At 36.0% G+C, this 27,265-nt stretch overlaps 3 protein-coding genes across 3 annotated transcripts in view; 2 read left to right on the forward strand and 1 right to left on the reverse strand.

The window, feature by feature from the left end:
* Positions 1-2,392: 2,392 nt before the first annotated feature.
* On the forward strand, positions 2,393-6,003 carry LOC127430396 (H-2 class II histocompatibility antigen gamma chain-like). The gene is made up of 6 exons (XM_051680120.1): positions 2,393-2,579; positions 3,187-3,353; positions 4,433-4,515; positions 4,737-4,755; positions 4,870-5,082; positions 5,538-6,003. Exons 1-6 carry the CDS (start codon positions 2,503-2,505, stop codon positions 5,582-5,584), a joined length of 606 nt encoding a protein of 201 aa, XP_051536080.1. The 5' UTR covers positions 2,393-2,502; the 3' UTR covers positions 5,585-6,003.
* On the reverse strand, positions 5,853-8,331 carry LOC127430400 (SLC35A4 upstream open reading frame protein-like). The gene is made up of 3 exons (XM_051680126.1): positions 8,190-8,331; positions 7,720-7,803; positions 5,853-7,609 (listed from the first exon to the last, which is right to left on the reverse strand). The coding sequence occupies exons 1-3, from the start codon at positions 8,202-8,204 to the stop codon at positions 7,415-7,417; spliced, it is 294 nt and encodes a 97-aa protein (XP_051536086.1). The 5' UTR covers positions 8,205-8,331; the 3' UTR covers positions 5,853-7,414.
* Positions 8,332-13,545: 5,214 nt separating this feature from the next.
* Positions 13,546-27,265, forward strand: part of LOC127430392 (amyloid-beta A4 precursor protein-binding family B member 3-like) — a 41,681-nt gene continuing 27,961 nt past the window's right edge. Inside the window, exon 1 of the mRNA XM_051680116.1 lies at positions 13,546-13,976. Within this exon, the coding sequence (XP_051536076.1) occupies positions 13,928-13,976 (49 nt within the window). The 5' untranslated portion in view covers positions 13,546-13,927. The remainder of the gene's footprint in view (positions 13,977-27,265) is intronic.

Raw genomic sequence — 27,265 nt, forward strand, 5'->3', positions numbered from 1 at the left:
ACAGTGTAAGGCTCGTCGCTTGCAGTTGTCAGTTTGCACGTTCCTTGTGCGTGTCCTCAACCTGGCAACCTGCGTGAGCTTCGAGTCTGTGGAGGAGGAGGCGGGGGAGACAACTCACCAATATATTGAATTTGGACTGCAATACCCATTTTAAACGCTTGATGTCAATGTTTCATATTGCTCCTTAACTAGTTATTTAACAAAAAGAAAAAAGGGTGATGTATAGCAACTTGGAATCAAACCTAAATTTGTTTCAAATTGATACGTTAAAATGTAAAAGTCATAAGTTCTAATAAAAACTGCCTGTGCAGGCTATACATACAACAGTGTATTGAATATATATATATATATATATATATATATATATAACATTTATTTTCTACATTATACTATGAACAGCCTTAACTGGTTACTTTTGTTGCATTCTACAAAGTAAATAATTTGTGCTCTTATCTGAAACTGGAACAATACTCTGTACTAGAATTTATCGATATTGCACTTTTTTTATAAAAAAAAAAAAAACTTGTTAATGCTTAATTTGTCGTCTTTTTCTAGTTGTGTTTCACACAACAGAACAGTCCATAAAGTTGCTGTAAATGATCTGGAATTTAGAGAAATAGCTTTTTTTTTTTTTTTTTTTTTTTTTTTTTTTTAAATGGCATGCATTTACATGTTATATCTTGAGGTATTTTGGGCTGTTATTTATTTATTTATTTATTAATGAAAGAGGAGGGGAAAAAACTCCATCTTTATTGTATTAGATACTCAGACTAAGGGTGCATCTCAACAAAGTGGTCTCAATCAGTTCCCTAGTTCAGTGGTTAAGGCACTGATCAGTGAGTCGGCCATTTTAAAGGCTGTCTCATTCACAAAATCGTTTGCACTGAAACGTTCGCTCCCTAAAAAAAATCCCACAATGCACCGAAAAAAAACAGGGAGCATGGTTGCTCAATATGTTCCCTCACCGGAAACGTCATCATGTTTTCTTAAGTCATTAGATGACGAGCGCTTGTACAGCAAAAGGAATTAACAGAATTTTTCTGGACTTCATATGGAAAAACAGACCTCATAAACTTAAGAAAACGGTGCTTTAAAATAGCAGAAAAAAGGTGGACTTGAAGTGTTCGATTTTAATTATACTGTAAACACCTTTAAGATTAATTGGCTTAAAAGGTGTTTAATAAATACCAATTCTATATGTTTTATTTTCTTATTATCCCTAATTATATCTTTAACAAAATATTTTGCAAGACTTTACCAAGCTGCCAGTTGTGTTATCAAATTTTCATCAGCAGGCTCTTCTTTCCTGGAAGTTATGTTACACCCACAGTTTTTCACCACAAAACTCTTTTGTGGAATAACTCGGATATAACTATTAGGAATAAATCTCTCTTTTTACAACATGGTTTAATAAGAACATAAATGGATTTTCTTTTTCTTTTTTTTTTTCTCCAGTTTTTGATAAATCTGGCAATGTCTTATGAGCATTTTATGTCTGTTTATGACTTCCCCATACATTTTAATTAAAGAATATAATGCTGTGCTCAGAGCCATTCCTGCCGGCCTAATTCAACTTGTGAAGAGTCACTTAATGTTTGGTAAGGGAGACACAAAAGAGTCTGCTTTGATATTAGATGGATTAAGTATATTCAGCAAGAAGTGTATTAATAAGCACATTCGCCATATTTTCCAACGTAGAAACCATATTGTCCCTAACTCATAAGTACTGCATCCACAGTAAGACCAAAGAAATTCATTTTAAGATTTTGCATAAAATATATACTGTGAATCTCACCGTGTCCAAATATACAGATGATGACAGCACCTGCTCATTTTGTGGATGTGAGGATGAAACATTAATCCATTTATTTTTTTCAGTGTGAAATAACTCAGAAATTTTGGTATGATTTATATTCTCATACAGTTAAGCCCCTTGATACTACCAAATCCTTTATTTTAAAATATATAATTTACTACTATAGCAACACTTCTAATGATTCAGTGGAATATATATATATATATATATATATATATATATATATATATATATATATATATATTTTTTTTTTTTTTGTATGGAAAGTTTTTCATCCATTACCAAAAATAAGATATTGCCATATATACAGCGGTGGTGCTGATTAATAACAGCTGCGCTTCTATGCGCGAGCTCCTTAACGTGTCACAGGTGATTGAGTCACAAGTGTCCCAATGTTTATTGGACCCGAATTCGTGTTCACGATATACTGATTCACGACATAGGGAGCTGATTGAGACGCAGGGTAATTGCTGAAATACACAGACCAGTACATTCAAGTTCACAGCTGTCTGACAACTGATGATGCACCCTATTCTAACCAATGAAATAATAGATATGAAAGAATAGCCCATTCGACTCTGGAGACTTTCATGAGTATCACTGCCTGAGGATCGTTTCTCTCTTATTCATATTAGAGCGCTGTTATAAAAAAGTCTTGAGCAAGCGAGCAACATTTTACTGAAGAAATGTCTGAGTCAAACGAGGCTCCACTGATCAGAGCTCCCAGTGAGCAAACTTCAATCAACATGGGCTCTCCAAGAGGGTGAGAAAAACTTGTGTTTTTATTTGTTTTATTGTCAGATGTAAATATATTTTAAACGAGATCCAGTTATGGATGTTAAATGTTGGTAATTGTATGTGTTAACTGATTGAATTTATTTTGAGATTAAAGAGCAGTTTTAAATGATTTCTTTGTGCACTAAAAGGTTAGTTGTAATTTGAGACTATGTACTTTTATGAAACACCATGTGAAGTCTTATTACCAGTACTTTATAAAAATAAAGTATTATGCATTCTAATGTATTCTGTAAGGAACTGTAAATAAAAGGTTTTTCTATTTGTTTATGTCATTGCTATGTTTTTCTCACACTGCATGGTTGCATCATTTACAAAAGACTTCCAGAAGACCCTCATTAATGTCACACATCCTTGGCTGATATTCTTATATATTTGACATTCAATCCAAATTTACCAACCAGCCACTAAACTTTACATTAAAAACCTTGAAAGCAACTTTATGATACTTGTCTGTTTGATTGAAAACCACCAAAATTTTCCAAAGGATATTTTAAAATGATTAGTTTTTATATACATACCACCACAGCTTAGCTCTGTAACTTCAATATTGAGATCTATGTTTCCTGTCTCAGAGGATCCAACAGTCAGGCCCTGAAGGTGGCAGGAGTGACTCTGCTGGCAGGTATACTGATTGCAGGTCAGGCCTTCACCGCCTACATGGCGTTCAACCAGAAGGAGCAGCTCAACACACTGGAGAGACGCACTGACCGACTGCAGGAGATCAGTCGCAAGTCTATGGGTCAGCTAGCTGCATTGCTTACCATTCATTTTAATCGTTCTTATGAGTACTGATGGACTTCCAACATAGATTTATGATCATCTTACTGCTTTTTACAGTAGAAACTTCTCACTCGTGTCTATATGCATTCACAATTCACAAACATCTTCATTGTCAGCATAACTTTTCAAAACACCTGACAACCTAAAACACTTTAAAAGGAATATTTCACCCAAAAATGACAATTCTGTCATCGTTTACTCACTGTCATGTCATTCCAAACCTGGATGATGTTATTTATTTATTTTTTTTTTCAGTCAAACACAAAAGAATACATTGTGAATAATGTACACTTTCCATCTAACTGTAGTTTATAATGACGTCGGCGTTCAAAAGGGACAAAAACACCATAAAAGTAGTCCTTACGACTTGTGTGCTATATTCCAAATCATCTAATTCTGTATAATAGCTTTTTTTGACAAACACACCAAAATGTAAGTTATTATTCAGTGATAATCTTCCTCTCTGCCGGAATTCTTTGGCAGAATAAATAATACCACAATTTTCATTTTGGGTTAAACTGTTTATTTAAAGGTGCTGTAAGCGATTTTAGCATTCTGGAATTTTCACAAAACTGAGCTGTTGAATTAGCCACGCCCTCTCTTTCCAAAACCTCACCCTCCAGAGATAACGTTGTGACCTAAATCGAGCAGTAGAGCAGCATTGTGCAGTCCCACGGCTGTCAAATACAACAGTAGTACAATAGCGCCCACAACAGACAAAAATTTAAAATCTTAAAATGGCATTAAGGCTCAATGATCCACTTCAACTACAACGCTATGAGAACACGCAAAATGATCGACAGGCAGAAAGTGTCAGTGACCGCGACCCGCGGACACATTTTTGTTTGCTGTTTACAGAGTGTAGAGCTGTCACAGAGAGATATCTCAGGAATTATTTCATTAATATCTTTCAGAGACTAGGAACATTTTTTCATACCTTTCCATAAAATATCACTTACAGCACCTTCAGTTCATAGATGCCCTCTATTGACAGACAAACTCTTAATAATACTGACTTACTTCCTCTTTTGTGTTCAGCCATGCGGGCCCCTGTGAAAATGCATCTCCCCATGAGCTCCCTCCCTGTGATGCTTGAGGATTTGCCCAAAGATGAGAAAAAGGTACAACTGATTTCCTCTCCACTCTCTTGTTGCAATGTGGCCATTTGGACGCTTGGTGTCAGGATTGAGATATAAAGTCAAATCATGATGCAAGGTTTTAAGTTTACAGTATCTACATGACTTGTCAAACTCTGCTATGTTTTCTATTAGTAGTTTTTCTATTTATTTAGATCTCTCATGTGATTCATTTCTTTATTTGATGACACTGTTCTATTTTTCAGGATTCATCTCCCAAACCAGGTATCAAGATCTTTTCATTATTAAATATTTTTATGTACATACACTCATATTGTTGCTTTTTATTTTTTTTTATTTTTATTTTTTTAATTAGTCATGTTTGTTTCTGTCTCAAAGAGCCCAGTGTTCGTACCCAGTGCCAGTTGGAGGCTGCTGGAGAGGTCAAGAGTCTTCTTCCTTCTTTCCGCCCTCAGTGTGATGATAAAGGAGACTATCTGGCCCAGCAGTGCTGGGATGGGACTGAAATGTGCTGGTGTGTGGACAAGAACGGCACTGAGGTCCCTGAATCTCTGACCAAGGGCCCTGTGGAGTGTGGATCCACTGGACCCGGTATGAGCTGAACATTCTTGTCCTTTTTTTGTTTTTTTTTTTTTGTTTTTAAAGTGGCATGGATGTTGAATATCATGGCATAAATTACCTACTTATATAGTACATGTTTCAAAATGAAATAAAACCAAAGATCTTTCAGATTTATGAAAATGTATCATGATTTAAAAATGTAATAATTTGTAATAATTTATCACTTGCTTTATGTCTTATGTCATTGCAGTGACAGAAAGGTTAGCCTCTAAAAAGACAAATTATTACACCATTAATAAGGTGTTATACATTTGGCATTTAATTAGTTATTGCGTTAGTCATGAATGTAGTGAGCTGATTAATGTTTTGTTTAGGTTTATTTTTCTTTTTTCATTTAACAGATTCACATTTTACTGCTCAATGATTTCATATGATATTTAACTTTAATAATAATATTTAGCATGTAATGCTGTCCTTCATTTTAGATGAGCCAGTGCCAATGGAGCCTCTGCTGGGGGCAGAAGAGAAGTAGTGAAGAAGAGCAGTGTATGCTCAGCCTGAAACTTCTTAAATATCATATTTTGGTCTCTTTATCTTAACTTCTATCACAGTAACATTTCCAGCTTTGTCTGAGATAAAGATTTTTTTTTTTTTTTACTTGCTCGTAGATTTTCATATATTTTGGCTGTCACAGTAGTTTAAATCTAAAATAAAGGCGACTGTGCTTCATGTGTTATACTGGCAATAATTACAACCTATGTTAAATCAGCTTTAGCAGTGTTGGTCTTTTCTGAGATATATTCCCTTTTTTTTTTTCTAATCTTTTAACACATTTACCTTTTATGTGAATTTATAAGTAAATGGATGAAGAGGGACAAATATTATTGAATAACTTAAACTGAATGAGAATAGAAAATTTAAATAGATGGAAAATAAAATTTACTAACAATTTGTCTTGTCAATTTTTTGAACTTCCAAGTTGTATGACAAATGCTAAGCTTGATATAAATTTGCAAATTATTATTTTTATTTTTTTTGCAAAGATAATTAGGTAGTATTTAAATTAAGTAATTAAGACTAAAAACATACATATGGAGCCCTGCCAATGTATTTGGGATGCATACACAAGGATTGTATCCTTCACAAAGGAAATATGAAATTAATGATTATTATGGCCTGAAATTGCATATCTTCAGGCTGAAGTTATCTATTAATAGTGTATATATATATAATATACCTATTTTAGGATTTACACACTTCAATTTCATAACAAAATCAAATGTAATTGTTTAATAAAAGTACATTTATAAACATATTTAGCTTATTTTATTAAAGATTGCTCAATTCTCTTATGAAATTGAAATGTTTAAATCTTAAAATTGTTTTTGAGTGAGATCTGGTAAGCTTTTGGAAATAAATTAAAATGATAAATTCATGTTGTACATTATTCTGGATTGTATTGTTTTTATTCTATAAAATATTAAAATATAAAACAGTAGTATCACATCTTATGATAATAAAAGATAGTAGGGGTAAAATAATAGATTTAAGAAACATCTTAAATCATTACAAAATATAGAGTAACAATAAGAGTAATCTATTCTCATTTTGACAGGACAGATAACACATTATACCATACCACACCACTCAATACAATACTCCAAAAAAAAAAAAAAAAAAACAGCATGGTGGTTTTACATCCTCTAATTGGATTCATTGTTCCAGTTTTCTATTTCACTTCCTTAGAGTGGCTTCCATTTATGTTTATTTAATCGAAACTGGTAGAGCTAAAGTGCAAAATCTAATCAAATACTCCCAACAAATAGGCTATATAAGAGGCTTCAGCTACTCTTACAATCGACAACAGATAATGGAATTCTTCAACACCAGACATTATATACAGAGTGTGTGTTGTGCTTAATTGTCCACACAGAGGTTTTCAGTTCAAACCTCTGTTAAAGAAATTATATATAAAAAAAAAAAAAAAAAAAAAGTAACAGACAGAAAGTAAATGCATAAACATTGGAAACATAATATGTAGGACTGATCATATAAAGATAGACAAAATATTGGCCATTTGTGCCCACATCCAGGCTTTGGGTAACTATTCCTGAGAAAAATAAGCTGTTGTTTGTGCACTTAAGTTTCAAATAGAAAACAAACTAAAAGGTGCTAAGATGACAACCTCATTGCAACTTTGAAATGTAAGCTGCCAATTCTATCTACCTGCAGTCTGATGGACAGTGGCATTAGAAATTATTAGAAGGCCATTAAATAACATTTAAATAGCACTCTGATTACAAAAGAAATGTGTTCAAGTTGGATCAGGCACCATTTCTCTGAGATTGTAATATGGCTCCCTCTATCTCCCCTTCTTAAATGAGCTGAAGTAGTTTTTCATGGTCTGCTCAATATTTGGCACTTGATAGTTCTGAGCGGCATAGATGCCTGTGCAGGTCCCTACAAGAACTCCCAGGACGGCAGAGGAGCGCAGCTTTGCCACCACATACCCAGCCAAAAAGCCCTTGAGGAATGGAGAGCTGAAAACACTTCCAGCCTGAGTTGAGGAAGAGAGCAAATGCGAGGGAGCGAGAGAGAAAACACAGAACTTTTAATAACATGGAAGAAAGCTTTGAAAAATTTGCCAAAAATCTAATGAATCCCAACCTGAACTTCATTCTCCATCCGATGCTGAATGTCTTCAAGCTGATCTTTAAGCAGAGACAGATCTTTCAGCTGCCTGAACGGATCCTGTGCAAGAAACACACAAACAAAATCTTGTTTATAGTTCTGGGACAGTGTGTCATCACGGGTGTGCCCACAGAAAAGGTACTCGATGCCCTCTATCACAGCAGCATGGCTTGAACAGTCCTTTGCCTATATTTAAGTAAAACAGTTAAGAATAAAGATAACTAATAGCCTAGGCTGTATCGTAATAGACTGATAAGTGTCAGGGAATACACGTGTAAAAGACTGACAACAGTGTAACTTTCTGAACAGCAAATTAGAAATATTTGTTCTGTGTGATTGCGCCACCAAATTCTATTCAAACAGAATCGAAAGCGTTAGTTGGTAAAATAATAACAATAAATAATAATAATAAAAAAAGGTATAGCTGAGTTCAAAAACACACCAACCTTGTTGTCCGCCATGTCCGCTTGAGCGCGATCAGAATTTCTGAGCTCGATTTTTCAACCTGAAACGCATGACTGCCCTAAATCCAGATAATATTTAGCAGAGACTGACCACTTCTATTAAAGTGAATGGGAACGCGTTAACGGTAAAAGGTCAACGAACGTAGAAAGGAAGTTCCGCCTTACAGGCAAAAGAGCCAATCACTTTTTAGATACAGACGTCGCCTGTCAATCAACTCGATAACACGCATGCGTATTAGCTGGGGGGGAGGGGGGGGGGTAGTTTTTTTAGCCTAATCTGAGGTGAAGAAGCACAGTTTATGTTACCAGTGTTGTCAGATTTTACTGTTGATTCGAAAAATGTCCTTTGACCGTAATCTTGACCAACCGTTTTGTAGATTTCAGTCTTTCCCCATTCAAAGAGATAGGAGCTGTACTTTAATGCCGATTGTTTACATAGAAAATAGCTGCCTGGGAGGGTTCCAAAAATAGCCGCCGAGTGGACTGACTTGCTAAATATATCTTTGCTTAAATCCCACTCTTCGTTTGATTACATTAGTTTGACATAAATTGACTTAAAGATTAGATTGTTCTATTTTAAACAAATGGCTCTTGTCTTGGAAAGAAAGTATAAAACGATGGGGGTTTGTACTTCGAAAAGAAGTCAAAAAGAAGTTATGTTTCTAGTTTCTGAAAGTTGTTCATATTCATGGACGCACTTTATGTATTTATTTTTGGACCAATTTCCTTGACTTTTAATGCACTGTAAAAATAAATTATGTGAAATTTACGGCAGCTGTGGTTGCTAGAAATTAACCGGAAAAAAATACGGTGACCATGTTTCAGGCTTCATGGGATAAAATTGATGCCTTTTAAAAAAGTCTGCTTTTCACTTTAAAGAGATAGTTCACCCAAAAATAAAAATAATTTAATCATTTACTCACCCTCGTGCCATCCCAGATGTGTTTGACTTTCTTTCTTCAGTAGAACACAAACAAAGATTTTTAAAAGAATATCTCGACATATATATATATATATATATATATATATATATATATATATATATATATATATATATATATATATATATATATATATAGTCTTATTGTGTATTCTATATATGGTTTATTTTCTATTCAATTTTTGTTTATTTATTATTATTATTACTATTATTATTACTATTATTATTAATTTTCTATTATTATCTGTCTTGTTGCTGTTTTGTATTGTTGTGCACTGGAAGCTCCTGTCACCAAGACAAATTCCTTGTATGTGTAAGCATACTTGGCAATAAAGCTCATTCTGATTCTGATTCTGTAGGTCCATACAATGCAAGTGAATGGTGATCTGACCTTTGTAGCTCCAAAAATCACATATAGGAAACATAAAAGTAATCCATAAGACTCCAGTGTTTAAATCCATATTTTCAGAAGCGATATACACCGATCAGCCACAACACTGAAACCACCTGCCTAATATCGTATAGGTCCACCTTGTGCCGCCAAAACAGCTCTGACCTGTCGAGGCATGGACTCCACAAGACCTCTGAAGGTGTCCTGTGGTATCTGCAGGGTTGTGGAGTTACGGAATACATGTAACGGGATTACGTATTTAAAATACAAAATGTTAGTAGCTGTATTCCACTACAGTTAGTATCATGGGTAATTAGAATACAGTTACACTCAAAATGTATTTTGATTACTGAAGAGATTACTTTGTCATTTGTTCCATTTAATATGTAGTCTATTCAGATGGAAAACATTTATCTATATAAATGATGCGATTCAAAGTGCATTTGAACAGCAGTAAAACACTTTCTTAAGATGTGTAACATTCATATGAGCAGACAGAGAAGTAAGTTTGCAGTAAGTTTGGAGTAGCAGAAATAGAAATAACCCTTGTGTAAATTGTCATGTGAACATTTAGCTTTATGCTAAGCTAAAATGCTTTTTCAAACCATTTTACATGCACCTGTTACCAGGCGTGATATTTTTTTATCAAGAAAATCCACGTTAGATCATAATTTATTTATTTTGTCTAGTAAGACCTTTAAAATTAGGGTAAAGATCTTATTTTTGATGAGATGTTTTGTTTTTCTGTAAAAATATCTAAAAAGTCTTAAAGCAAGATCATTTTGCTTTATCTTGTTTTAGAAGCAACACTGAATAAGATATTAAGGCTCTTTTCAGAAAATGTATTTTTAACATGTGTATTTTGTCTTACTGTAATGGCAGATTTTTTTTATAGTCAAAACAAGTGAAAAAATCTACCAGTGCTGAAGAAGTAATCCAAAGTATTTAGAATACTTTACTGACCTTGAGTAATCTAACGGAATACGTTACAAATTACATTTTACATCATGTATTCTGTAATCTGTAGTGGAATACATTTTCAAAGTAACCCTCCCAACCCTGGGTATCTGGCACCAAGACGTTAGCAGCAAACTCTTTAAGTCCTGTAAGTTGCGAGGTGGGGCCTCCATGGATCGGACTTGTTGGTCCAGCACATCCCATAGATGCTCAATCGGATTGAGATCTGGGGAATTAACTCTTTGTCATGTTCCTCAAACCATTCCTGAACAATTTTTGCAGTGTGGCAGGATGCATTATCTTGCTGAAAGAGGGCCATAAGGGAAAACTGTTGCCATGAAGGGGTGTACGTGGTCTACAATCTTTAGGTAGGTGGCACGTGTCAAAGTAACATCCACGTGAATGCCAGGACCCAAGGTTTCCCAGCAGAACATTGCCTAGAGCCATCACACTGCCTTCTTCCCATGGTGCATCCTGCTGCCATCTCTTCCCCAGGTAAACAATGCACACGCACCCAGCTGCCCACATGATCTAAAAGAAAACGTGATTCATCAGACCACCTTCTTCCATTGCTCCATGGTCCAGTTCTGACGCTCACGTGTCCATTGTAGGCCCTTTCGGCGGTGGACAGGGGTCAGCATGGGCACTCTGACCAGTCTGCAGCAACGCAGCCCCATACGCAGCAAGCTACGATGCACTGTTTGTTCTGACACCTTTCTATCATGGCCAGCATTACGTTTTTCAGAAATTTGTGCTACAGTAGCTCTTCTGTGGGATCAGACCAGACGGGGTAGCCTTCGCTCCCCGCGCATCAGTGAACCTTGGGTGCCCATGACCCTGTTGCCGGTTCACCGGTTGTCCTTCCTTGGACCACTTTTGGTAGGTACTAACCACTGCATCCCACAAGACATGCTGTTTTGGAGATGCTCTGACCCAGTCAACTAGCCATTACAATTTGGCCCTTGTCAAAGTCGCTCAGATACTTACACTTGAATTTCATGTCCTTCCAACACATGAAATTCAAGAACTGACTGTTCACTTGCTGCCTAATATATCCCACCCCTTGACAGGTGCCATTGTAACGAGATAATCGATGTTATTCACTTCACCTGTCAGTGGTTTTATTGTTGTGGCTGATCAGTGTAGGTGTGGGTAAGAAACAGATGAATATTTAAGTCCTTTTTTGTACTCTAAGTCTCCACTTTAACTTTCACTTTCATATGTACAAGTAAAACTAAACAGGCACCACATGTGACTTTCAGATGTAAAAGTGAAAGTAGAGATGTGAGAGTGAAAATGGACTTTCATTTTGATCCATTTCTTACCCACACCTATTATATCATTTCGGAAGAGATGGATTTAACCACTGGAGTCTTTACTTTTATGTTGCCTTTATATAATATTTGGAGTTATAAAGGTCTGATCAACATTCACTTGCATTGTATGGACTACAGAGCTGAGGTATTTTTCTACAAATCCTTGTTTGTGTTCTGCTGAAGAAAGAAAGTCATACACATCTGGGATGGCAGGAGGGTGAGTAAATGATGGGAGCACTTTCATTTTTGGGTGAACTGTCCCTTTAAAATGTATTGTTAATCACCATAGGAACTACAAATGTAATTAACAAGAACTAGCAACTTGTGATAGTCAGATTTTTACTCACTCATGACACAATTGGTCCATCTGGTGGTGACAGTGGATAAGGTAAAAAATGTATGACACAAACACCCATTTAACTGAACATTATTATAGGATTTTTTCATATCTGCCGGAAGTTGATCGCAATAAAATCTAAACATCTAAATTTATAACCTCTGAATATCCTCTAATAAAATATTTATCGAATGATTTGTACAGGTCACACTGTATATATCTTGCTTCTTACAGGTGAGGATACTGCAGAGGTGGAATGGACGGAGTCGGACGGGAGAAAAGTTACCCTGAGCTGCTGGTGTCTCATGATTTAAAAACGAAGCACAGCAATATTAGTTTAAACGCCTATTTTATTTTTATTTTTAGTCAAGATAAAACTAAAAAGTGATTGCAAGTCCGTAAAGCTGGTAAAATCGGGACGTCTGTTTTTTTTTATAACCTAATCATTTAGAAACAACATGGAATATTATTATAGATAAATTAAAAACAGATATATTCTAATTATAAACCTTGTAAACCTTGATATTGAAAAAACTTCCAAATAAGGGAATTAATTCAGACCGTTTATTATTTATTTTCGAAATGTTGTTCAACCACGATGTATTTCACAGACCTACATAAGATGTGTTTTCTGGAAACGCTTGAGTCCATCTCTGTGACTGCAGAATTCAGACGCTCGCGACAGAGAAGTCGTTGCCACGGCAACCAGAAGGATGACGCAAACAGAGGCTGGACGATAACGGACTTTATGACGGCTGGAATTAAGGTGGACCAACGCAAACCACAGACCTCTGAACACGCACACCTCTTTATTTACCTGAAACGTTTCGTGAAATGTATATATATATATATACACAGTATGTTTCCTGTGTACTTTTATGAGTCATAAATTCATGTTTACAGTGTTTCAACGATAATACACAACTTCAGGATTCAGTGAGATTGGCTTGATAATTTCAGTGTCTGCTTATGAGTTGAAATAATTCCCAGGAAACGTTTATGAGGTCTAATGAAGCTATTATATTAAATTTCGAATAACTCTGATGTTAAATTAAGAAAAAAGGGAATCAAGGGCCTATTTCTATTTTCTAAAGACAAAACTAGTGTCAGCATGGGAAATATAGGATGATTTTTCCTCTTCATATTACTGATGGTGATTCTCAGCCTTATTAAGTGGAACAGATTGTAGACACTAATTCTTCTGAGATGCTACCTCTTTTTTGTGTGTATATTGTTGTATGTATACATTGAATTGTTTCATGGGAAGAAGACGGCTTTGTGTTTGCCCCAGCAGTTAAGCCATCCTTAAGGCTCCACCTTGAGTTGGTGGGGGTCAACTAGAGCGAGAGCGAGTGACTGGGGACGAAGGAGGGGGGGATAGCTGCAGGCATCAGAATCCATCGATAGAGAGAGAGAGAGAGAGCAAACTGTGAAACGATCTGACAAAACAGCATCTCTCTCAGCTAGACGGAAAACAGTGATCAGGTGAGAGACCAAAGCATTAGACAAAAAGAGAAAGATACGCCAAGATATTTTTTAATGGCCACACTTAGACAGCATTGAAATTACATGAGGGTTAGATAAACAAGGGATAGAAAGAGAGAGGAAATTTGAATCCTCTTGGCATGCGAGTGGATCCCTGGCTGGTTGGCACTGTGTGCGGTGCTCACTCTGTGTGTAAGTGTATGCTGCAGAGTTTGTCGGTGGTGTTGGGACGCTTTGGACTGGAATGTATCTGAGCTAACCACAGGGGGCTTTCAGGAAGACACAGCTCTCACCATGCTGGGCAAGGATTACATGCTCGCCATCATCATCGTCAACTATGACGGTAGGTAGGCGGACGCATCTGCACTTTTGCCTCCTCTTTGTTCTTCACTCTTTCCCTCTGTTCAGGGTTGCTATGAAGTGGAGGCGGTGAGTGTGAAGAGTTTCCCTTCATCAACAAGCTTGAAATCAATCATTGTCTGTTGTTCACTTGCTCCGCCGCACACTTACTCATGGTACATGGTACAGGTGCTGTCATACTAGACCCAACTGACAGACTCACACTGCCCCTTTTTTAAGACAATTTTCAATTTTACAGAAATTAAGTCAATTGGCACTGATTGTACCTAAAGTAATGGGGAGCAACAGTTTTGGCATCGATTCACAAGTCTTGATTTTCTCACCCAAAATCCACGAAAAGTTTGAATGTACTGGTTTGCCTGTTGATATTGTTGACCATCTTTTCTCTTATGGACTTACACTTGGAATTGTAAACCCAAGGTCATTCTTAACCCTGGTTTAAAGGAATAATCTGGGTTCAATACAGTTTAAGCTCAATCGACAGCATTTGTGGAATGATGTTGATTACCACAAAAATTCCTTTAGACTCGTCCCTAATTAAAAAAAAAAAAGAAAAAAAAAAAAGAAAAAATCGAGGTTACAGTGAGGCACTTACCATGGAAGTGAATGAGGCCAATTTTTGGAGGATTTAAAGGCAGAAATGTGAAGCTTATAATTTTATAAAAGCACTTACATTAATTCTTCTTTTAAAACTTGTGTATTCTTTGAGCTGTAAAGTTGTTGAAATCATAGTTTTTGTGGGACATCAGGGTTTACAGCGTTTTGTCGTCATGGCAACGAAGTTGTTAAAATGTATATAACTTTACACAGAAAAGGTTAGTGAGGTTAGTTATCAAGCAAAAATCATGTTAACACACATACTGTATTGTTTACATCTTGTCTGTTTATTTTGAAACAGTGAGTTTTTAACATTTACTTACATATTGGCCTCATTCACTTCCATTGTAAGTGCCTGATCACTGTAACCCAGATTTTTGCTTTGTTTTTTTAAGAAAAGGAGGGACAAGTTGAAAATAATTTCTGAGGTAACCAACATTATGCCACAAATGCTGTCAATTGAGCTTAATTTGTATTGAACCCGGAACATTCCTTTAACGTAGTCCTAATTATATTTTTACTATGTTTCACGTTGTTCATACTTAACCCTTCGTTAGTAATTAGTCTAGGGTATTCTGGTTTCAGGATTGCATGTTGCGCGTACAGTATGTCAATCCTGTATTGACATTCTTATTACCATATGGCTGTTTAGTTTCTGATTGTTTGGCTGTGGCTAAAAAATCTTGCTGTTACATTATAGCATATAGCATTATATTATACTGCATGGTTTCACAGTGGACACCTTTGGCACCTCAATTCGGGATTAGTGCTACAAATGTTTAATAACCCAGAGTTATAAGCGGTGCTAACTCCTTCCAAAATTACCACCGTGGAATGTTGACCATGGGTTAATTTAAAAGTGGCCTTAACCCAGGGTAAAACTGACATTACCCAGGCTTGGGTTTAGTGCAGTGTGAAAAGCCCTTAAGTGAGTCAGGCATACATGTAGCCTATCCATCTGCGATTTTGCTTATGGAAACACAATGGCATAATTTCCCTAAATGGTATTATTAAATATCAGATAGACCAGTACGCTACTTGTAGTATATGTAATATAGCTTGAACACTGATGGGTGATTCTGACGAAACCTGTCAAGAAAAATTCTTGGTCATATTTAACCCCATATATATATATATATATATATATATATATATATATATATATATATATATATATATATATACATATACTGTATGTTTATATATATATATATATATATACTGTATGTTTATATATATATATATATACCTGTATATATATATTGCATGAAGAAAATGAAGCCAACATTTAGGACCTTTAATATGTTTTGCATTGTGACATTTATTTTCAGGACACTTAAGCACATTACAATAGAAAATAAGCTATTGTGCAATGATTTTTTAATTAAAATCAGTGGCGATGAAAGACAGTACCAAGGGAGTACTGCTTTGATGTATAAATACTTACAATTTTAATAATATGTCTTTTCTCCCCCCACATTGCGGTAATGAGAATATCATAATGACCATCTGTTTTTTGCACTGGAGTAATAAGAATTGGGCAGTAAAATGTGTATCAATGTCATAAAAATAATATCACAATAAAAAAAAAATCTTAATAACCCTAATTAGCCTTCATTTTCTGTATGCAAAATATAATTACACCCTGATATAGTTTGAAATGCAATCAATTTATAATGGTTGCCTTTATACAATGAGTTCCAACCAACAATACTTGATGTTTATTTACCATTCTTCCACACACCTGAGTTGTGGTGGCAAAGATTACACATTCAGCATTCAACATGTTTTGATCAGAATGGATCTACCTAGAGCTGTTGTCAGAAGTTACTGTTGCCACTCAAAATACTTTTAGACATCTATACTTCCTTGATGATGGAGCATTAGCTTGTAGGTTTATTGATTTTTCTCTGCATTAGGTAATTATGAAGTGACAGACTTTTGTGAAAAATTTAAACCGTTACATTACCTCCAGGTACAAATGCTCTTCAAATTCAAATGACAACAGCTCTAGGAAAACACAAACTGTCATCTTTGCGTCCTCCCCACGTCATCACTCCTAAAATAATTTCTGTTAAACATGCTGATAGTGTGTGTGTGAGAGAAAGTGTGTGTCTCTGTCTTCGTACAAGAGACCGTAAACGATGGAATAGCCTCTCCAAAACCAAAGGCATAAACACCAACGTATTCACAAGGGATTTAGACACAATGCTGAAGGTTGCTGAGTGTTTGCTGATTGAAGAACTGGCAGGAGCTTCTGTAGATGAACAGGAATCGATTGCATTTGAGTCAAATTTTACTTGCTTAATTTTGTTGTACGCTGTGCCTGAAAAACTGCCTGCCTCCATGCGAGAATGTCTTCATAAGGGCATCTCAAGTGAAATGGTGTGTCTGATTTATGTGTCTGATTTATGTGCCTCTTGATTTATTGAGTCCCAGATGGATGTTTTGATCCACCTCAAGTCTTAATCCTCCCAGTCTGACCTCACATGGACATAACGGCGTTAGAATTATCAGACCACTGACATAATGCCATTGAGATCATTTTTCTCCAGATGCAGATACAAGAATTTTTTTCTGGTTCCCTCTTTCTTTATTTTGTATTAAAGCTTAAACCTGGACATAATACAATTTCATTCTTTTTTTTTCAGCTTTCACAATATCCCCCGATTTTTATAGACAGTCTTTCTTTAAAGTCATGGACACATTCTGGTATGGGATGCCCACTTTTCACAATCAAGTCAATTCATGTTGGATAAAAGTCTAATTTAATATTGAGATTTGGAATCTCTGTGAATGTCATTTCATGTTGACATTTCAAATTCTTTACCTCATACTTTGCAGCCTTTTGAGCCAATTTGAGACCATGGGGATGTTGAATTGAAAAGCGAGAACATCTATTGACTGCAATCAGTGCAATCATAGTGCCTCTATTACAGCTGTTTCAGTGGACTCCTGGGAGCCAGGAGTCGTCAATTCTGAGTTGCCACATGAGAGCTTTCTGGTTAGAGGCCCAATTCAGACACAGCGTTGGTGTTTGGATGATACCGCTTGCAATGGTTTCTGGGTGACCAAATGCATCAAAGAGAATGAGAGGCTGTCTGTGATGTACTCTCTTAAATTTCCTCTCCTTATTCCTCTGTTATGTGTTTGCGGTCACTCTCAAGAGTGGTTGACAGGGTTGGGGAGTAACGGAATACATGTAACGGGATTACGTATTTAAAATACAAAATATAAGTAACTGTATTCCACTACAGTTACAATTTAAATTATTGGTAATTAGAATACAGTTACATTCAAAAAGTATTTTGATTACTGAAGAGATTACTTTGCATTTTATTGTCATTTGTTTCATTTAATATTTAGTCCTTTCAGATGGAAAAATGTATACATATAAATGATGCGATCCAAAGTGCATTTGAACAGCGGTGAAACATTTTCTTATAATGTGTTACATTCATATGAGCAGACAGAGAAGTAAGTTTAAAGTAAGTTTGGAGCACAAGAAATAGAAATAAACCTTGTGTAAATTGTCAGCTTTACGCTAAGCTAAAATGCTATTTCTAGCCATTTTACATGCACGTTACCAGGTACGATCATATTTTTTTATCAGTAAAATTCACGTTGGATCATATTTGGACATTTTCTAGTAAGACCTTTGATATTAGGGCAAAAATCATATTATTGATAATAATTTTTGTATTGTTTTCCTGTAAAAATATTGAAAAATCCTTAAAACAAGATCAATTTGATTGATCTTGTTTTAGAAACAAAACAGCATAAGATATTTAGGTTTTTCAGAGAATGTATTTTTAACGTGTATTTAGTCTTACTGTACTGCCAGTTTTTATAGTCAAAACAAGTGAAAAAATCTACCAGTGCTGAAGAAGTAATTCAGAGTATTTAGAATACGTTACTGACCTTGAGTAATCTAACGGAATACGTTATAAATTACATTTTATAGCATGTATTCTGTAATCTGTAGTGGAATACATTTCAAAAGTAACCCTCCCAACCCTGGTGGTTGGGTGTTGAATGTTGTTTACTTGCAGGTATAGATTTCTAGAACAATTCAATAATTACACATTGAAGGTGCTGTAAGCGATTTATTTGAAATTTTTAATTTTATTTTTATTAAATGACATGTAGAAAACTTCCCTATTACCTGTCAGATATCGCTGAAATATGTGCCATGTAATTTCACACCTGTCTCTGTAACAGCCCTAGGCCCAGTAAAAAGATGGCTGCAGGCTGAGGTCAGATCCTTTGTTTAACCAGTCAGAAGTCTTTCTGCCTGTCAGATCAGTTCATATATGAGCAACGGTCAGTAAACAGTTTCACTAAATAATACATTATATTTCAGTTTGTTTCTCACCAAACATCATCATATGCTTTCATAACAATCATGAGGCTCATGAAATAATTTATTAGACTCCTGAATTATACTTTTGCATCCTTTTGAAGCTTGAAGAGGTGGTCACAATAAACTGCCATTGTATGACTCACTGAGCACAACAATTTTCACAATTTCTCCCTTTGCGTTAAAAAACAAAGGAAGACAAATGGGGTTATAACAACACAGGGGTGAGTAAACAATGAATTAATTTTCATTTTTGGGTGAACTAACCCTTTAAGAAGAGTATAAGTTCTGTGCCACTAGCAGTTCCAAATTTAGGTTAAAAAATAAGGGTAAGGTAATAATACATAAAGTTTGTCAAGACAAATTTAATGTTGGCTTAAAAGCTTGGCCCGACAGTTTAAAATTGTTTGAAAAGTTTGAAATGGAACGGGACATCCATTCACTAACGGAATCTTCCAATGTAGACAGCTTCATTGATTATAATGGGATCTATTTGCTTTTGATGCGCCGTCTGGTGTAGACAGGTGGTGCATCCTAAACCACGCACTTCTTAATTACTTCATTTGTAATGCAAGTAATGAGAGTAGTATGTTAAAACTGAAAATGCAATACAAAAAAGTGTACTATGAATACGCAGATAATGCACATCTTCAACCATCACTGTTGGACACTTCGTGCACTCATTGCTTGCACTTGCTGTATGTAGAAAAAGGGGCAGAGTTACCTGGCTACGTTGCTGGTATGAAAAAACCATTAGTAAATAACGAGAATGTAGCAACTTGCGAAACTTCAGTGAAAACAACACCTTACAAATGTGTGTTGAATGCTTTACCATCACCCCACACTGTGTGAATATGTACAGTATTTGAGATACAAGTGTTGAACTGAGGATGGCTAATGCGCTAAAGCTAGCGGCAACACATCGTATGCATTTGAAACATCACTTCCGTCAGCAAACGATGAAAGCTTCCGTGTAGTAAAAAAAAGTTAAGTGTTTCATTTGGGAAGATACTTCGCAAAATTCATAAACTACATGGCTGCGTGCATAGTGTATAATATAAGTGCATAGTGTATCCACAATATTCTCAGCGAGCCCACTGTATTTCGCCAGATGGATGGAATTTCTGGTTGGCTAGCAGAAGTGTGATTGGTTGGCATCTTGTGTGTTGCCGATCACTGCTTGCTTGCATGTCATGCAGTTAGATTCTTGCTTTTTAAATGTTGTAAGATGTCTTTAAAATTCCCCGGACAATGTGTGCAGTTAGTGGTTATCATAATATTCAAGCGAAACTAAAGTTTTATCTAAAACAGCAATGTTATGATCAGAAACCTCTCGCAAAGCAAAGTGCTCCTGTCCCAGATGCTGCTTCTTCCATCGGCTGCTTACAAAAGGATTGACTTAGGAACATCTGTTTGAAAAAGCTTGGAATAATTTGCTTTTATGGAAAGAAATTGGTACTTTTATTCACCAAAGTGGCATTCAACTGATCACAATGTATAGTCAGGACATTAATAATGTGAAAAATTACTATTACAATTTGAAAAAAATGTTCAGAACTTCTTAAACTACTTCAAAGAGTTCTCATTAAAAAAAAAATCCTCCACGTGCAGCAATGACAGCTTTGCAGATCCTTGGCATTCTAGCTGTCAGTTTGTCCAGATACTCAGTGACATTTCACCCCACGCTTCCTGTAGCACTTGCCATAGATGTGGCTGTCTTGTCGGGCACTTCTCACGCACCTTACAGTCTAGCTGATCCCACAAAAACTCAATGGGTTTAAGATCCATAACTCTCTTTTACAATTATCTGTTGTCCAATGTCTGTTACTTTGCCCATTCTAACCTTTTCTTTTTGTTTTTCTGTTTAAAAAGTGTTTTTTTTCTTTGCAATTCTTCCCATAAGGCCTGCACCCCTGAGTATTCTCTTTACTGTTATTCTTGAAAAGTGTTGAGCGGGTAGAATTCAATGAAGCTGTCAGCTGAGGACATGTGAGGTGTCTATATCTCAGACTAGAGATTCTGATGTACTTATCCTCTTGTTTAGTTGTACATATGGGCCTTCCACCTCTCTTTCTGTCCTTGTTAGAGCCAGTTTGTCTTTGAAGACTGTAGTGTACACCTTTGTATGAAATCTTCAGTTTTTTGGCAATTTCAAGCATTGTATAGCCTTCATTCCTCAAAACAATGATTGACTGACGAGTTTCTAGAGAAAGCTGTTTCTTTTTTGCCATTTTTGACCTAATATTGACCTTAAGACATGCCAGTCTATTGAATACTGTGGCAAGTCAAAAACAAACACAGACAATGTTAAGCTTCATTTAACGAACCAAATAGCTTTCAGCGGTGTTTGATATAATGGCTAGTGATTTTCTAGTACCAAATTAGCAATTTAGTATGATTACTCAAGAATAAGGTGTTGGAGTGATGGCTGCTGGAAATGGGGCCTGTCTAGATTTGATTAAAAATGACTTTTTTCAAATAGTGATGGTGCTGTTTTTTTACATCAGTAATGTCCTGACTATACTTTGTGATCAGTTGAATGCCACTTTGGTGAATTAAAGTACCAATTTCCTTCCGAAACAGCAAAGTCTATACATTATTCCAAACTTTTGGCCACCAGTGTAAACAATAGTATTATTGTGCTAACAGGTGTGTGTACATGTGCTGAAAGTTCACCAGAAATTTTGAGAGTTTGTTCATTTCTATTCAGCGCTGGCCTTTGTGAATGCTTCACATATTTTGAAATGGCATTATTACTGAGTATAAAAAGGAACAGTGTTTTTCCTGAACTGTGAGTAGTGATGATGTTTTCAGCTGTTTTCATGCTGTGATGCTAAATGTATCAATTCTACATGAAAGACCATAATTATTAGATAAGACATATACAGTAGTGAGATGTTTTATCACGTTTGAAATTAATTGTGATTTTCCTCTTTCCTACATTTTTCCTGCCTGCAATTCACTTTCTTTTGAGTGTATTTGCAGAATGTGCATGTCTTCCCTTAAGGGGGAAAAGTGATTTGGAAAACAGTGTGGACATTAATTCAGTATCAATTAAATTTATTTGTACAGTGCTTTTAATAATACATACTGTTTTATATTTGCTTTACAGAGAACATTGAAATTATGTGTACAATGTTTATAATGTATGTCCAAATAAATATGTTTATTTGTATTGCATGTAGTTATTTTTGTACAGTACAGTTTATTGTGTTGCTGCTAAGACATCGTTATTTCCTACACAAGAGCAATAAATTAATTCTATCAACAGGATCATTTGTTCAGTCAACACTAAAACATTTAATGTAGTTTATAGCATTTCGATATGGAGAATAATATGTAAACTAACAATTATAAAGCTAGATTGAGCTTACTACACATTTATCTCCCGCAAAATAATTGTATTTTATCCAAAAAATGGTCCTGTAATACACAAGCATCCTGCTGTCTGGACCTCCCCTGTATTAGCGCCATGGGATGCTATTGTGGATAGTGTGTCATTTGGAATACAGGTAGGGTGTTAAAGCTTAAACATACATCAACATTCAGTGGCCCATTTGAACATTACGTCAATGTAAGTCTACAGGGTTTTTTGGATTATTGATCATCTGTTATGGGAAAACAGTAAGTCTGATCAGTTAGAAAAGTCAAAAGAACCTGAGTCACAACAGTCTGAAAGTCTGTACATTTATGCACCTACATGCATAAAGCTGTGAAACCACATTTACAGGAAGTGAGGCAGTATCTCACTGTAACTGTATCACACCCCAGGGGTCAAGGTTTGGCTGGTTAGCATGGTCCAGTTAGCCCCAGCTGGTAGATGTTGTAAATACACCATCTGTTTAAAAAAGCATGTTTCTCCATTAACGTTTTTACTACATGGAAGCATTTGTCGTTTGCTGACGACAAGGAATTGATATCTAGGAGGAGTTACAAATGGAAATGTTGGTCCTGGTTTAGGGATTCTGGAAAAACTATAAACCAAGTCTGTAGAATAATAGTTTTTTTTTTTTTTTTTTTTTACTTTTTTTCCCCCAAGTCAACAGAATGGGTGCTTCTGATTTCTCAAAATGTGCATCCTTGTTTCCTTTCGTTGCTTCCTTTCCTTGTTTCCTTGCCCCACCCTCTTAGGAAATGAGGAAAGGATGGAAAGAAAGGAAACGAGGAAAAAGGAATCGAAGCAAGATGTATTTGAAAAATGGAAAGTACTTGCTCACTTTTGTTTGCGTCAGATGCTTTGACCAAAAATTCTTCCGCATAGGATGCTCCTGTGCTTCCTCGCTCAAGTGCCCTTGGGAATCTCCCTCCGTCCTCTGTCCTCGCCTCCTTGTGGTGCATTTAGAAAATTGATATGTCCTTAATGATGACAGATTTTGATCGGTTTCCAGGTCACGGGCTCAAGGACGGAGGAGCAAGGAAACAAGGATGCACAATTTAAGAAATGAGAAGCACCCAATGACTGTTTTCAAACAGGTTTCCCAAACACAACTCCATCCCCAAACTCACATCATTGGTCGACCCAGTGTTGCTGTGTCTGGCTTGTCAGAATGCTAAAACAAAAGAGCAATGCTGAAAGTGTTTACTCTTTTTACACAAGTCAACCTACAAATGGCTTACTTATAGTTTTATAGTTCTGTATAGTTTACTTAAAGTCTCTGCACATTAAACTAGGATTGAAAAAAAAAAACCCGTAATTGATATTGACAAGATAATGCTGTGTGCAACTTAGTTATTTGCTGACAATGAAGGTTTCTGATACCAAATACACAAATTACACATTCACAAACACACATAGTCCCTATAGCAATGATCAGGCAGTGCAGGTTTTCTCAAGAGATCATCAATAATTCACATACATCCTCTCCTCAACCCCCCACTCATGGCATCTGTAGTTATTGCTTCATCCTTATGATGCTGCCTTGGAGATGGAAGTGGGTGCATGATGGGAATTTCAGCACCACCTACATGCATAAAACTGTGATACCACAATTACAGGAAGTTAGGCAGTTTCTCACTGTAACTGTATCGCACCCCAAGGGTCAAGGTTTGGCTGGATAGCATGGTCCAGCTAGCCTCTGCTGGTAGATGGTTAAATACACCATCTGTTTTCAAAAAGCATCTTTCTCCATTAATGACCATGCAAAATTAGCCTTGTATTCCAGCATTTTTTTCTCCAGCATCATATTGCTAATATTTCATTATGATATAATAGATGTTATACCAGTTCCCAATATCGGAGGACTCTTAAAAGCAAGAAGTGGGCTTAGATTTTTCCCTTTTCTCACACTAGTACACTCAACAGTTCTTAACCTTTTCTTTAAACCTGGGACTTGTCACATTTGAGATTTGCTTTTCTGAAGTATATTATTTGGTGCATTGTACATAATAATGTGTGTAAATTATGCATCAGTGTTATCTGAAGCAGTGCTCAGTGTAAACTCAAGAGCTCAAGTGTTGTCAAGTTCTTTTTTATTTCCTGGAAGAGGAACTAAGCACAAATTTAAGCCCATTAGTGATAGAATGAGTGATGCCTTCTATATAACAATTCACTTTCTTAGTGTAATATCATTAAATATTTTTACATCAAAATGCCTCTGTGTTTCAATCGCCTTTCAATATGCAACTACATATTACAGTTATGAAAAAATTGCCTTTTGCCATCAACCCTGCTGAAAAGACCAGTTTAGACCAGCTTGAAATTAAGCAGGAAACTTTATGCCAGTTAGTGTAGGTTTGATGCTGGCCTCTGTGGTATATATTTGAGACTAAACAAAGCTGGTGAAGTTGGTCGACCATCATGGTCTTTCTGGTGAAGCTGGTTGACCAAGGAAGTCTTGCCAGTTAAACTAGTTTAAAGGGGGGCCTGGGTAGCTCAGCAAGTAAAGATGCTGACTACCACACCTGGAGTTGCAAGTTTGAATCCAGGGCGTGCTGAGTGATTCCAGTCAGGCTTCCTAAGCAACCAATTGGTCCGGTTGCTAGGGTGGGTAGAGTCACATTGGGTAAACCTCCTCGTGGTCACTATAATGTGGTTCTCGCTCACGGTAGGGCGCATGGTGTGTTGTGCGTGGATGCCGCGGAGAATAGCGTGAAGCCTCCATGCGTGCTAGGTCTCCGTGGTAACACACTCAACAAGCCACGTGATAAGATGCGTGGATTGATGGTTGTGCAAATTTACCTACATCTGTATGATCATTTGCAGACATTTTCCAAGAACTTGTCTTGCGATTTTTTTTGTTTTTGTTTGATTAGTCTACAAAGGAATAGTTCACCAAAAAAGAAAATTCTCTCATAATTTACTCACCCTTATGCCATCCCATGTGTATGACTTTCGTTCATTTGCTGAACACAAATGGAGATTTTTAGAATTTCTCAGCTCTTTTGGTCTATACAATGTAAGTGAATGTGTACCAAAATGTTGAAACTCCAAAAATCACATAATTCAGCGTAAAAGTAATCCAGTGGATAAATCAATGTCTTCAGAAGCGATGATAGGTGTGGGTGAGAAACAGATCAATATTTAAATCCTTTTTACTATAAAATTCTTCTCCTTGCTCTGTCAATCTCCACTTTAACTTTTACTTTCACATTTGTTTTCTTGTGTTTTTGGTGATTCACATTCTTCATGCATATCTCGCCCCCTATTGGGCAGGGAGGAGAATTTCTAGCAAAAAAAGGACTTAAAGGGATAGTAACCCAAAAATGAAAATTCTCTCAGGATTTATTCACCCTCCTGGCATCCCAGATGTGTATGACGTTTTTTGTTCTACAGAACAGAAATTTAGATTTTTAGAAGAATATCTCAGCTCTGTAGGCCCTCACAATGCAAGCAAATGGGTGCCAAAATTTTGAAGCTCCGAAATTCACATAAAGGCAGCATTAAAGTAAGCCATATGACTCCAGTGGTTAAATCCATATCTTCAAAGACGATCTGATAGGTTTGGTAGGCGATATGCACAATGAATGTGAATCACCAAAAATGAAGAAGAAGAATGGGAAAGTGAAGTTAAGATTAGAAGCGACCGTTAGGGTCCTCAGAAGTGGACTTCACATGGTATTCAGCCATCTTAAGGGAGATTCCAATCCGATGGAAATGTTTATGTTCAGATGGAAGGGCACTTCAAACGGCTTAGAGAATACATGTACAACTATACATCACTTCACAGGAAGTGGAGAGGGAAATTTACCCACCAGTCACTGCAAACCAGCAGAGTACTGATGCAGTGTGGCTAAAATAAACACTAAAATCAAATAAACTAAAGGAGTTTGAGATGCTGTCATTTAAATCAAGCTTAATTTACCTCAGGTGTGCTTTCTGTACGGTTGTGCTCATGTGCAAAGCGCACAAGATGAGACTGTTACATCCATTATCATGACAGTAGGTCATATAACGAAAACTAATAAAATAAAGAAGACACATAAAATAATTACATCACATTTTTTTTTTTTTTAATTAATCAGCAACAGTTATTTAACTACGGGTTACAAGTCTAGAAAAATATATTAATTTAAATGTATAACAATACATTTTTATAAGTATACACATGAATGCATTATATAAATGTATATACATGGATGTAAGGTTATAGTACATTTATTTATACATGTGTTACACTAGTATTTTGTGTCATCTTGAACCCTGTGATCAGCGCGACTCAAGCGTTGACTGTGTTTGATGATGTTGCAGGGTATTCCAAATGAACGAATTTTATCAAGTGAAGTGGACTTCAACAGATATCCCGTGGTCAGTGAGTAGGGAGCAGTGAACACTGTGTATGGACCCTACAGATTGGAATGTGCCTATTAACTGAGCAGGGAGGAGAATTTATAGTGAAAAAAACTTAAATATTTATCTATTTCTCCCCACACCTTTCATATCACTTCTGAAGATATGCATTTAACCACCAGAGTCATCTAGAGTACTTTTATGTTGCCCTTATGTGGGTTTTGGAGCTTAAAATTTTGGCACCCATTCACTTACATTGTATAGACATACAGAGCTGAGAAATTCTTCTAAAAATCTTCATTTGTGTTCAGCAGATGAAAGAAAGTCATCCACATCTGGGATGGCATAAGCGTGAGTAAATGATGAGAGTAATTTTTTGGTGAACTAACTCTTCAAATATTGATCTGTTTCTCACCCACATCTATCATATCACTTCTTAAAATATGGATTAAAACACTGGAGTTGTATGGATTACTTTTATGATGCCTTTATGAGCTGTTTGGAGCTTCAACATTTTTGGCACCCATTCACTTGCATTGTATGGACCTGCAGAAATATTCTTCTAAAAATCTTAATTTGTATTCTGCAG

The sequence above is a fragment of the Myxocyprinus asiaticus genome, chromosome 40 (assembly GCF_019703515.2).
Source record: "Myxocyprinus asiaticus isolate MX2 ecotype Aquarium Trade chromosome 40, UBuf_Myxa_2, whole genome shotgun sequence".
Classification (NCBI taxonomy): Eukaryota; Metazoa; Chordata; class Actinopteri; order Cypriniformes; family Catostomidae; genus Myxocyprinus; species Myxocyprinus asiaticus.

What these genes read in the sequence shown, in the direction of transcription:
- LOC127430396 (XM_051680120.1), top strand. Translation starts at nt 2,503, where the DNA reads ATGTCTGAGTCAAACGAGGCTCCACTGATCAGAGCTCCCAGTGAGCAA. An exon ending in AACATGGGCTCTCCAAGAGG is followed by an intron (nt 2,580 to 3,186) that starts GTGAGAAAAACT and finishes TTCCTGTCTCAG; the next exon opens with AGGATCCAACAGTCAGGCCC. An exon ending in GTGTGGATCCACTGGACCCG is followed by an intron (nt 5,083 to 5,537) that starts GTATGAGCTGAA and finishes CCTTCATTTTAG; the next exon opens with ATGAGCCAGTGCCAATGGAG.
- LOC127430400 (XM_051680126.1), bottom strand. An exon ending in GGATGGAGAATGAAGTTCAG is followed by an intron (nt 7,610 to 7,719) that starts GTTGGGATTCAT and finishes TCCTCAACTCAG; the next exon opens with GCTGGAAGTGTTTTCAGCTC.